At 38.0% G+C, this 12,770-nt stretch overlaps 1 protein-coding gene across 10 annotated transcripts in view; it reads right to left on the bottom strand.

Annotated features, from left to right (window-relative positions):
- Window positions 1-1,035: 1,035 nt before the first annotated feature.
- The window catches only part of ARHGAP12 (Rho GTPase activating protein 12), a 79,199-nt gene continuing 67,464 nt past the window's right edge, over window positions 1,036-12,770 (bottom strand). For 8 of the 10 annotated variants that reach the window (XM_065629069.1, XM_065629063.1, XM_065629067.1 and 5 more), the window contains 8 exons: window positions 12,669-12,755; window positions 11,141-11,258; window positions 9,996-10,115; window positions 7,041-7,139; window positions 5,324-5,401; window positions 4,338-4,472; window positions 3,973-4,075; window positions 1,036-3,536 (listed from right to left, as the gene is read on the bottom strand). In XM_065629069.1, coding sequence (XP_065485141.1) covers window positions 3,362-3,536; window positions 3,973-4,075; window positions 4,338-4,472; window positions 5,324-5,401; window positions 7,041-7,139; window positions 9,996-10,115; window positions 11,141-11,258; window positions 12,669-12,755 — 915 coding nt within the window. In that variant the 3' untranslated portion in view covers window positions 1,036-3,361. The remainder of the gene's footprint in view (window positions 3,537-3,972; window positions 4,076-4,337; window positions 4,473-5,323; window positions 5,402-7,040; window positions 7,140-9,995; window positions 10,116-11,140; window positions 11,259-12,668; window positions 12,756-12,770) is intronic. The other 2 variants (XM_065629064.1, XM_065629065.1) reach the window with 2 other exon arrangements.

Raw genomic sequence — 12,770 nt, 5'->3', positions numbered from 1 at the left:
CAACTGATTCTGAAAATACCATTGCTTTGGGGCTAAATAAAGTCGTTCCTGTTGGGGGGGAAAAAGTCGGGGTTCCACATAGGAATAACCTGACACTGTATTACCTACAAACTCCCTTCTCTCTGACATAAGGATTCACTTGCCAGGAGACAATGTGTTCAGTACAAAGGGAATTTATTGCGGCCTTCTGTGAAGCGGGAACAAAAGTCTGGGCCTGAGCATTAAGCATGACCTATCCCCTCGCATGCAGGGGGCTTTTTTTTTCCTTCTTTTTTTTTTTTTTTTTTTTTTTTTACATGGAACTCTGATGTACAAAAATTAGTTTACACAAAATGGCCGTATTTCCCTTGCATATTTTGTGTCCGCTTCTCTCTCTCCAGTTTTAAATTGAAGAAACCCGTAACTAGTATAGAACAAGCACATCTGAGAGTTGCTTGGTACTAACACTGTGTAGCTGAACTATAAAGCTGAGCACAGCTCTGGCGCTGGAACAAAATTTGGACTGGCATTGGTACATCATATTGGATCTTCAGTATCTTTGAGTAGTTATGGCTGCAAAAATTTATATTCAGTCTTTAAATTGGTTTTAAACCAGAAGCAAATCTAATTTGAAGCCCAAACTGAGGAATATATAAATTTAATTATGTTTAATACAAATAGCTTTCCTCTGCTGTGTTTGTGCAAAAATCTGGTGTTTTGGTTGGTTGGTTGGTTGGGTTTTTGGGGTTTGCTGTTTTGTTTTGGGGTGGTTTTTTCGTTTTTTGGGGGTTTTTTTGGTTTTTTGGGTTTTTTTTTTTTACAAGAAAGCTAACTGCAGGAACAAGACAAGGTATTTCAAGCAGTGAAGAAACCCGATGTGCTGACATACAGTTTCAACTTGGTCATGCCAAGCATACTGTCAGCTTAGACATCCTCTTGTTCCTAAGTGTTTAAATTAGCAGCTCTTTCAATTAAAAAGAATACTCTCCCCTCCCCAGGCTAAAAATGAGAACATTAAAATTATGACAACTTCACCGCACAAAACTATACTATATATATTGTAATAACAAAATGCTTTATTTGGGGGGAAATACAAGGAAAAGTGTGACATCTTCATTATCAAGTTGCTTTAAAAAGGCATTCTTTCTTTGAAAAATGTAACACTCATACAGAAAAGGTAGGTGACCTGTGGATAAAGCCCTCATTTTGCAGCAAGAATTCTTTTTTGTTTTACAGTTGAAGTTGGGATTTGAATAATCTACAGCAACAGATTTCAAGTTTGTTGGTATTTTCTAGCATCCTGGGGCACACGTGCCTCTCGGCACTGCTCGGTTTGACGGCGTCATGCCGAGATGGAGCTATCGCAATTCTCACCCAGGTCGCTTCGTAACAAACCACAAGAGTTCACCGTTACCACAAGACAACAGTGAGAAAGCCACGAGGTAACTCATCTTCTCTTTTAAGTCTGAAGACTTTTCATGCAATCTCTATGGTCATGAAATTCTCATACGTTTCGTCTGATTACACCTCCTACTTCACCACACATCCCCTCTGCTGAGAGCCAGAACCATGTTGTGAAAGGTGCATAACAAAGGCAAAATATAATCATTTCCCCAATGTATCTGCTTTCTGTACAGTAGGTTCCAAGTAATTTGGGATATGTCTTAAAGATGACAAATTTATATCCATAAATTACTTCTGCCTTGTCTGAAGCTTGTTAGAATTTAAGTTGTTAAAGAAAGGGATGGGGAAGCTCCTCAAATTGTCAGGTTATAAAGGAAGCATTCGTTGTTTAATCCAGCATGACAACTCTTTGCCACAAGTAGTATCCATGCTAAGCAGTAAGATACAGTCGGTCTTACTGTTTAAAGGGGGTTCATGTTGTCTGAAGCGGGAACGGCAAACTCCAGAAAAAAACTAACGGTTTTCTTTATTTGGGTTAGACATAACAAATATGTCAGATACAGCAGTTAGTCTAGAAAAATACATTTAAAAAAATCTTCAGCAGACCATGTTCCCTGTAACAAAATCTTTCAAAACCAATTGTACAAATTATTCTACATTAATGTAAAAAGAAATTCTTAAGTTTAGCATCATGGATTCCGTCAAACACCTATCTATTAAAACATGAGTTTCACTATTTGTAGATGTTAGAACTCATAGTACATTTCTTTCTAATGTATCCTGTACATATTAAATAACCTAAAAGGCTCCTCTTGTAGTGCATTAACGATTTAGCAAGCACACTCGGTATTTCTCCAGTACCATTTGCATTACAGTTATTTGCCCGCAAATGTCATTAACATCTAAAAGTGCACACAGTTAGATCCCCCCTCCCTCCCCAGAACCTGTTCCCTGCTGAAAGCCAGACGTCCACTGGAAACATTATGCTACTGTAGCTAATCTACCCATGATTAGAAATGTGTGACTAAAACAGTCTTAAACTATACAGGAATGGAATTATATACAAGAATCAAAAGGACAGCCTGTATTTACATCAAACTTCCACTACCACAGCATTATACCAAGAACTCAACACAGTGTTACAAGCTGGTATTTACTTCAGATTTTAGCTTTAAATCAGTATAACACAAAACTTAGCTCAGGAAATACCCTGAAAAAAAAGAACATGTTTATTAAATATGACTTCTATTATGCCACGAGACAAATATCCGTTGCTGGATATTCTTACAAGTTGAGTGTTTGAAATAGTGTGCTGTTCTACAAAGCAACTAAAAAGTTCCATAAAGGTTGCTGGGGGGAAAAAAGGAAAGACAGACAAGAAAAAAAAATAAAAAGGGGGAGGGGAAGGGGGAAAAAAGGAAAAAGGACAGCAGATATCAACTGAGGAATTAGATTTGAGTAACTAAACCAAATTGTTAGCACAAGTTTAAGACAGTCACTGCATGCAGAAACCCCTTCAAAAAGTGTCATACAGATCTGAGTAGGTTGTAACACACAAGCTTAAGATGCAACTTCACTGAATTTTTCCACCCAAGTTGGTCGGACTTTTCCCTATCAAGTCGGAAACATTTTAGATTAAATTCCAGATTACCCAGTTTGAGATTAATAGCTTTACTCTCCAAGAAATCCAGTGTATGAACCTATATTATATTTTTCTGATGCTACTTAAAAAAAGTCAAACTATAAACTTTTCAATTCACTTTTTACATTGAACTTTTCAAAGAAATCCAGAGTGTTGTCTCTAATTCGCATTAAAGTGGTCAAACATTTCTCCTGTTTCTCCCCTCCCCAAAAGTGCAAAAAACAAGTTGCTTCTTGGTCCACAAGCATAATACACATCATGTACAGTGAGAGATTTTCCTTCTGATGGAGTACGGCTGCCAACCCATCACTTCCAGTTTCTGCTCCAAGAAAAATGTCAGCGTCCAAAGATGGAATTCAATTCCAGCAGAATTAATTCTACAATTTGATTCTGGTACACTGTGTGGACTGCTATGTTACCAGTCTCTTTCTCTGGTTTTAATAAGGTTGGACCAAAAACTATTGCTACACTTTGATAGGTCATTCGGTTCTTTTCTCCATTTTCTACAACTCTGAAAGAGAAAAAAAAATACATAAGAAGAAATTTATCAGTATTACAGTAATGGAATGACAGGAAAAAGATACAGTCCAAAGCAAATGACTACTCACAATATTTATTTAATGAGTAGTCTTGTTATTAGGACACACAGCTGCTGTGAATCCCTTCTTTACAGAAAAGTTCTTGTTTCAAAATGCTATTCCTGATCCTCTCACAATCCCTCGAACACAAGGACTTGGCAGCAAACATCACAACTATGACACATACTGTGTAAAGTCCATTTGGTGCTCTGCAAATTTGTATAAATACAGATTGATATATTGTTTTCATCAAGTCCAATATATGCAAGAAAACCACCATGGGAATAGTCACCTAGTACTTTTAATTTGATTATTTCATTTTAAGGGAGGATCATCAATACAAAGCCTTTCCTGCCACCCGCTACTTACCTCTTCAGGTGTCTGAAGAGAACCTGCATAGTGTCCTGATTTGGTTTTGGCAACTGTTTGATTAAATCTTTAACAGCATGGACACGGTGCCTTGGTTCTTGTTCTGCAAAAGGATGATGTGTAGAAATATAAATTCAGCATAAAATTTAACAGACCGGGAATAAAAGCAATCATTTTGCAGTGCTAATATTAGATAAAATACTGCCACCTCCTGACCAGACCGTGCATTACTGACAGGTGATTTTAGGTAAGCCTTACAGACATTCATAACCAAAACATTATTTTTACTGTCCACAAGAATTAAATGAATTGTACATACTGAGGAGAACTTATACAAGCAACACCCGTGTGTTTTCCAGACTTACTTATTGCATTGACAAAGTCATTGAAGTGATTATAAGTGAACAGCGGCTCTGGCAATTCTCTGAAAAACATCTTCAGTGCTCCTGTGATGACATGTATATCTTCCCATTTACTGTCATTCAAGTCTAGTTTCTCATCTGAGAGAGAAAAATGAATAATTAATGTTAATAATTTAACTATAAAAGCTTTTCTTTTTAATAAACTTAACCACTCTTCTGCACTTATTGCTTTTAAAGCAGTGAAGACTCCTACTCCACACTTCAGATCATTCTGTGCTGGGACACAGAGCTGCAGCCACGTAAAAGGGGATACAAGAAAATCAACCATGACAGAGATGGCCAAACTCTGCCCACTGCACCGCATGCAGCTCCCCTGCACCAAGGGCATTTTCCAAAGGGATCAGAAGCTGCTGAAGTAACACAAAATTCACTGTCAGACCCTGTCAATCAGGAAATGAGAGGTCAGATTGTAGATGGGTTACTTACTGTCCTCTTCCCAGTTGCGAGCTGCCTATTGATTCCCACTGAACAAAACACTAAGATACAACCACATAAAGGGTTTTACACACAGACTGTGGCAATGAGGAGCTAAGCATCCCCATACTAAAAAGGCAGTAACAAATATTGCTTAGAAGTATTAACTTAGGAGTTTAATTCTAGTGGAAGCTTAATATGCTTGCTGTTTTTCCATAAGGTATGAAGCTATTTTGTTTGACATAATTTTCCCCCCACCCCAAATTCTATTACCACCTTTCTTTAGAATTATGTTCTAGCTCCACGTCAGACCAAACCTCCAGGACGCTAGGGGTTTCAAATGATGGATATTACACACAAAATTCTGCAATTTTGCAAGTAATTTTCCTCTGAAGTTAACGACCATTTATCATGAAAGACTGCAGCTATACATTTAGAAATTTTTTTCTGAGCTTTCTATGAACTTCAACAATCTGAAAATATACACAATTTTAACATAGTTGAAGGAAACTCACCATGATTGACTGCAAATCTTAGCTTCTGTATCACTGCAAGATTGCCACTAACTCGGTATAAGCCATCAACATCTAATCCTAAAACAAAGGGATAAATCCATTTTAATGCCTTACACGTGTATGAATTTGGAAATCATTAAGCTGCTTCTTTATAGGTCTACTTAGCAAAATCAGAACGAAAGAAACCCACCTTTTAACAAAGAACCCTTGGTTCAACAGCAACAAAGTTAAACTAACTTTTTTGATGGGCAGGGCATATCAGAGGAGGTTTAGTTTGCTGGCACTGGTTTGGTAGTGTCAGGCTCAAAGTAATCTCTAAAACTTCTTACACAGCAGAACAGGCAGCAATGAGGCAACAGCTCCAAGTTTCCCCAATGAGACAGGTGTCTCGTTTAAGATACTCTTGGTGGGCGGCCAGGGGGTATATGGGAGTCCAACATGCAAGAACCAAGTGTTTTGTGGATGTTCAATTTTTTAATGTATGGTTAAGAAAAAAACCAAATCACATCATGCACATAGACAATCTCAAAGTTGTCAAGTGACCAGGTTTACAAGGAGAAGGAACAATGTGCATGCACACTCACTACCCAGCAGCCTACAAAACTAAAAGGGTGGCCCTTGCTGTGGCAGTGTTGCACACTCAACCAGAAAAGAAGAACACTGCGTCTCTGTGGTTGCTACTGCAGTTACTCAGAAGTGATTAGGAGGTACAGAATTTAACTGCAACGCCACTTGAATGCATCATGTGAGTCAGTGCCACTGAGGGGGTGAGCGCTGCCAGAATACCTGCAGTCCCTGGAGCTCCTCAAGGAGTTGTCTGATGCAACAAGCACAGTTACCAGCACCATCTGACATTTCCCTTTGCCCCATAATCCACTAGTCATTCCTTTACAGAAAGAACTGATTTCAAGTGTACTGGCGGTTGGGAGCAGAGTTGAAGAAGTGGGGAAGAAAAAGCTGTTCATTTCTGTCAGCTTCCCCTCAGGTATTTAAAAAAGGAAAACTTCACCACTACCTTCACTGCAGTCCTGTCTTTTAAAAAAAAAAAAAAAAAAGGCAAAATAACCTCTTTCTCACAAACTGCAGATCACGAATGGAATAAATCCTGCTGTTACAAGCACAGTGGCAGTTTGTCAAACGGGAGCCAGGCAACAGAAACAGTTATTTTTCCCCTCCCAGGCCATAAGATGGTAGCATTGAGAAAGGGCTACGGGCTGCAATAAAATCCTAAATGAAGTTCCATTGGCAGATGCAAATTCACACGTAGTATTCCCCTGTAACAGCCTGATTCTCAAGATTAACAGATTCTCAGATTAACAGACTGGTATATATTTCAATGATGATTATGGAAATTCCATAATCCCCTCTCAGTCATCTTTTCCAAGAGACAGGGTAATGGCAACAGCAAGAAAAGCAGCACAGACTACAGCCAATGCAGGAGTCAAACCCAACATATTTTCAACAAAAAAGGCTGTCCTGCCTTCTCCTTGGCTTGAAAGATACTGAAGCAGATCTGTTTCTCAGATATAACTTCTTTCCCTCTCCCCATTTTGGATCCCACCTACGTCCCCACTCTTGAATACACAGTGCTATTTACATTTACAGGTTTCAGATAATTTTCCACAAAGAAACCTGCAGCATTTTAAGGATTAAAACATTTAAAATTAGATAGCATGGTAAGCAAGAGAGATTTGGAAACAAAAAAATGTCACCGTACCATGTTCCTCAACATGCTCTATGCACAGCTTCACGAACTTTGGCACCGTGCTGTTTTCTCTTTGACACAAGCTGGTGAGATTGGAACCAAACACTTGATCTGGAACCAAGTAAAGAGACTGATTTACAGTGGAACAGGACTCAAGTGACAGAACTAGTTCAGGTTAAAACAAACCTCTACAAAGGGCAAAGACTACTGGATACAATTTTCCCAGTATTAGAGTGAAAGCAGGCAAGTGTTGAAAAGGCCTCTCGGCAGCTCCCAGCACGAAAAAGCTCCTGGTAAGAAAGAGTGTCAGCAGCTCCCACAACCTGAGTCACTGAATAAAGAACTTTTGCTACTGAAATTACATTACTGCATCAGGAGATACTTGTAAGAGTCATATAGTCATTACTGTAATGAGAAATTTAATGGATCCAAGTGTCCTGTCACCCTCTATTCCTGTTCTGAGTTCAAAATACATTTGCTGTCATCTTTGTTAAAAGTCTGAACAGAGATAATAAACTTCAACCAAAGTAAAAGCTTTTGGCATTACTTGGGGAAAAACCCTGTAAAATTTCATCTTTCATTGCACCTCCTGTCTGACCCAGCATTACATATTAATTTACTTTAATGCACAGTCTTTAACTTCCAACATTTTTAAGTTCTGACATGGATTTGTAAATGACAGAGCTCTGAGTGGATGGAAGGGGGCCTATGCATAGGCAACCTGGCTAGAAGGCTGGAATCCAAATACAGCTATTTATGGGCAAAGGTAATTTTGAGTCTTGTTTTCAAAACTGCACAATCCAGGGGAGTGATTGCTATCATAAACTGGAGCAAAAATGAAAATCAGCTTGGGCAGAGAACAGCAGATTCTTGCAATGCCACATTGTATTTCGGCAACATGTTAACTCCTCTTGTTCAGATTATGTTATCACCAGAATCTTTCTCAGATCCATTTCTATGGTTTTTATTAAAGATACCCAAATAATAGATGGCCTCCCCCATTCAGATCCACGAGACTGAAATAGGGTCTTGAGATAGAGAGGCAAAGCTCGCACTCTTAAGGAAGAAAGTCTGGGGGGTTTGGTTGGTTGGTTCTGTTTTGATCTGTTAAATAAGGTATGTAAGCGGCTGTCTTCGCTGGTAGATTTTACTCCAGAGTTTCTGCAAGAGGGAAACCGCACTTGCATTTGCATCATGCACAGCGTCTAACCCATTTTTCATGTTCAGTAGTGTAAGTAGATTCATTAACAACACTTGCATCTGACTACTGCTTTGGGAAATCCAAACAGCACAGTGAACCAATTATACAGTACAAAAACTGGCATATAATGGTAATATTAGCTGTATGCGTATAAATAATGCCAGTGACCCAGTCCTGCTGCTGCCACTCATACAACCAGCCGTAGAAGCAGAATCGGTAGCAAGGGATTGCGAAAGCCCGCGCAGCAGAAAGCCAGGCTGGCATGCAGCTGTGGCAGGTAAAGCAAGGCACGTTAGGTAGCACAAGAAAATACCGGCACATAACAAACCTATTCGCTACAATTGCCTGTGACTTTAATAATTTCCACATACACAGGAATCATATTTTTCCCTCTCATCTTAAAGTAACTTTTGTAATTTTGTTTTTCCATGTAACAAAACTTCAGCACAGTTACTTCAAACAGCACATGCTAAAGGAGAGAAGTGGTTTTTTTCTTAGAACTTTTCATTATTTTTTCTGCTCATACTGGGTTTGCCAAGTTTTCCATTTACTAAGCTTGTTCTGTAGCAGCCACAAAAGTACACTGTGCTTTTCAATAAAGGCTTCTGTATTTTTCATTCATACACTAAATGTAAAACTGTACAGAGCAGATCCAACTTTTAAAATTACATCATGCTTTTAAATAAAAACAAACTCTTATTTCCTTAACATCTTTATTAAAAATTCAATCATCAGCACGCATGTGTACAAATTAAACTGGGCTTAGCATTCACTGTTGCTAACGCTACGTCACTGAGCCACGACACGAATACTAAGCTGTAAAGCAGAGCAAAACGTCAAAGTCTGGGAATAATGCCTCCTTATTCCAAACAAAAATACCATAATTTACAGTTAAATTATATTTGCAGATACACAAATATATCAAACACCACATGCAACAGAAGCACACCTGCTAACGCATGTAGTTAGGCAAATCACAGTAGGATTTGGTCTGGTATTTGCCTACTCATATGCTACTTTGACCCTAGTAGAGCACCACCTACAAGTCCCACTAAAGCATACAAATAAATAAACAAAGTTTTACAGTGAGTACCGAGTCAATAATTTACACAAACACTAACTTTAACCTGTGCAAATACTGTTCTCTCAAAATGTGACAAATGGAAATCAATTCCTCTGCAAGTTTGTTTCAAGAATATCTCTAAGACATGTTGCTTGTGAAACAATCTTAAAATGTATACATTCAAAAAAGGTTAGGGAAAACAGGTGTTTAAATTCGGATTCCTTTAGCCTCATGCTGGTTTGCCTAAATATTTCATTTCTTATGAGATGGCACATGATTGTCTGGTTCCACTAAGACTAAACCACCCTCATGAAAGAGATGAGCATTCGCGTTCAGCTCGGTACCCAGAAGACTTTTCTTTCCCTTGTTTGCCCAAACCACGATCACCCATCTGACATTCCCAGCTAAGAATGGCAGAGCACATGGACTAAGAGGCACTTCAAGTCCAAACAGGCTCCCAGACCCTCAATTTCCACTGCAGTTTTGCCAGTAACGAGCTGAAGGAGACGACATCCCCGTGCAGGTTAGTGCCTGGTGCCAGCGCTCAGAAGAATGACAATCCATCACCACATTCAACACTTCTGGTAAACCAGCTATATACGTGTGTTTTACTCTAAAACTAGACTGTTTTAACCCCATCTTACACATGAACTACTAAATTCAGCTTTTCAAATGATTTCCTTTGTTACAAAGGTTCATTTACCCTTAATGTAGCCTTTTTCACGGACAGCTTGTAATGTAGGGCGCCGTGTAAGAAACTTCTTGAGCTTTGTTTTGGTCTTTTTCTGTTCTGTGGAATCTATATTGCTAGGTGCTTTCACTGCTGCAAAGAGAAATGCATTTAATGTGAATATCCACAGAATGAACACTACATTTATCTGCCAAGGAAGCAACATTAAAAGAAAAAAAATAAACTAAAAACCCCACCACCACATAAAAAACCTATTCAAATCTGCAATGCACCCACATTTTTTCCCTTAAATTTTTGGAACTCCTTGTAAATAGTATCTATTTTTCAAACCACCAAGAGACAATCCTGTCACAAAAAAACCCCACAACCCTGTAAAACCAACTGTTGCCTGTGAAGCTAAGTAAATAGCACCTTACATGTGGACTTGATGTGGAATTTTAAAAATAAAGCTATGTTTCAAAACTGGTCCTGTCTTTCATGAAGTGAACTATTTTGAAAGAAACAAATACTTTCTTGCAAATTACATAACAGGCCCAGAAGTAAAGACAGAAAATAGTCTGCCTGACTAATGTATTTCTGTGCATAGAAATATATTTCTGTGGCTAAAGGAAACTTAGCTCTAAAATTGTGAATGTCTAATTAAAAATGTTTAGTTCCTCTAAATAAGCCAATATAACATCATTAGCAACTTAGTGATATTGCAGTTTAAGTTAATGGTGCGAATACTTACAGATGCTGAACCAGAGACAAAAATCAAGTAAAACATAGTAAACATGTAAAAGGACAAAATAGTTCTTATTCAAAATCATTTATAAAAAGTCAGAGAACACAAATGTCTAATTTCTCCTAAGCATTTGACAACACCCTTAAAATAATTCATTTCACCACTGCCTATTTTCTCCTATTTTTCATGTGCCATTCAGCAGAAGCTAAAGACATTTGGTACTTTCTTTAACTATAATTAATAAAACATGGAAGAAAATCTACTAACTGGCCCCAAGATGTAGAATGAACTACATCAAAACCTATTTCCAAAGTTGAGTAGTTTCATTTCTGGCTGTCCTTTTTAATTCTTCTCTATCCACACATAATACTGAAGATGCAAAAAATAAAAACTGGCACTGCTAAAAGCAATAAATGGAAAATGTTCAACTCACAACGAAGCTTCTTAGAGTCTTTATTCTCTTTCTCTTTGTCTTTTTCCTTGTCTTGTTTTTCCACCCCAGGGGAATCTGGTACCTCATCTTCCAATGCTTCATCAGACTCTACTACCGGCTAGATTTAAGAAGATATACACTGATCAGTTTGCCAGTTCATAGAATATAGCATTAACACACACAACACTCACATTTCCTGTAGACAGTTCTACAATATACATTTCTTTCCCTGTAATGATAATCAGTTGATTATTTCCTGAACTCTAGATGCTTAAAAATATCTTCAGAGATGACACGATTCTCACTGGCAGAGTGAATAACTTTGAGAAACACTATTTCATCTTAAGATCCAATAAGAAAGTTTTGCTGGACACTCAACAAAGTACAACCAGCCCTTCATGATAACACTTCATTACATCAACCAATAAATAATTAATTTGTGGTGTTTGGTTTTGGTTTTTTTTTTTCTTTCCAAATCCAGTAGACATACATCAACTATTTCATGGTCTGCTGCAGAAGCACCTGATTGAGTCTAAAAAATATTGTTAAAGCATTTATCGCATTTCAGATATCTATAATTAAAATTTTCTGAACAGAAAACAGAACCACCAGTTGTAAAATTGCACCACTGTTAAAAGCATACACCGAATTCACCCTGAAAAAGTAAATATACCAGCGCCTAAAATTCTTACCCTGTGTTATTGCTCTCTCAGCATATTCTTATTAAACACAGCGAAGTGCAAATGTAGATCACACTGTAGTGCAGAAGCAGATGCCACAGCCTGTTAAAATTGCCCACCTGTGCTACATAGAAAACAAGAAAAGAAACTGCCTCTGGTCTCAGCGCAACATATGCCCTTCCAAAACTGTGCAGATCTTACTTCACTTCTATTAAAGTGAACTTGACTTCTAAGCAGTTACAAAAATCTGGCTGTACAGTGTCTTGTTACAAGGAAGGACACTTTAAAAACAAGGCAAAGTTGTATACTCCAGAGCACAAAATGACTGGAAGCACAACTTCATCAACTAAGGTGCACAAAAACTTGAAGGGGAGATGTGAGCTTGGAACACCCTCATTCTGTTGCTTTCCAAAAGCTTCAAGTCACCTTTTCACATATCAAAGATCAATACATTCAGCTGTCTAATGTCCCCACTAAGGATCCCTCTGCCACTGAGACCATTTGGACAGTGCTCTCTTCAAGACGCCTCAAAGTTTTTTAGGATTGAAAAATCTGAAAACCATTAACTGCTTTGAAAAAAAAAGATCATCTGGAATCTAGCTTGTATTGTGGAACAAGTCTAATCTAGTAACTCCTTGTCCTTAATCCAGTGGACCACCCTTGTTCCTTTGAACTATTAATTATATTTCACTTGTCACCATAGGGAACTGCCATATCCTCAGTCTCCTGCCCACGCTCAAGAAAATCAGGAAATAAAGATGTATATGAAGCACTAGGAGTCATGATATCAATTATTTTACTAAATAACATTACCTTGAAAATACAGCCTTCACAATTCAAACACATACCTGATTGTTAAGAACTGTATACCATTCATTTATAAAGGTGTCATTATCAGACTGAATTAAGAGCTCAGTTCCTTGGCGGGTTTTTAGCTTTACGGAAATAAA

This window comes from Caloenas nicobarica, chromosome 2 (genome assembly GCF_036013445.1).
Source record: "Caloenas nicobarica isolate bCalNic1 chromosome 2, bCalNic1.hap1, whole genome shotgun sequence".
NCBI lineage: Eukaryota > Metazoa > Chordata > Aves > Columbiformes > Columbidae > Caloenas > Caloenas nicobarica.
Note: the sequence above shows the minus strand (reverse complement) of the source record. Positions and strands in the feature narration are given on the sequence as shown.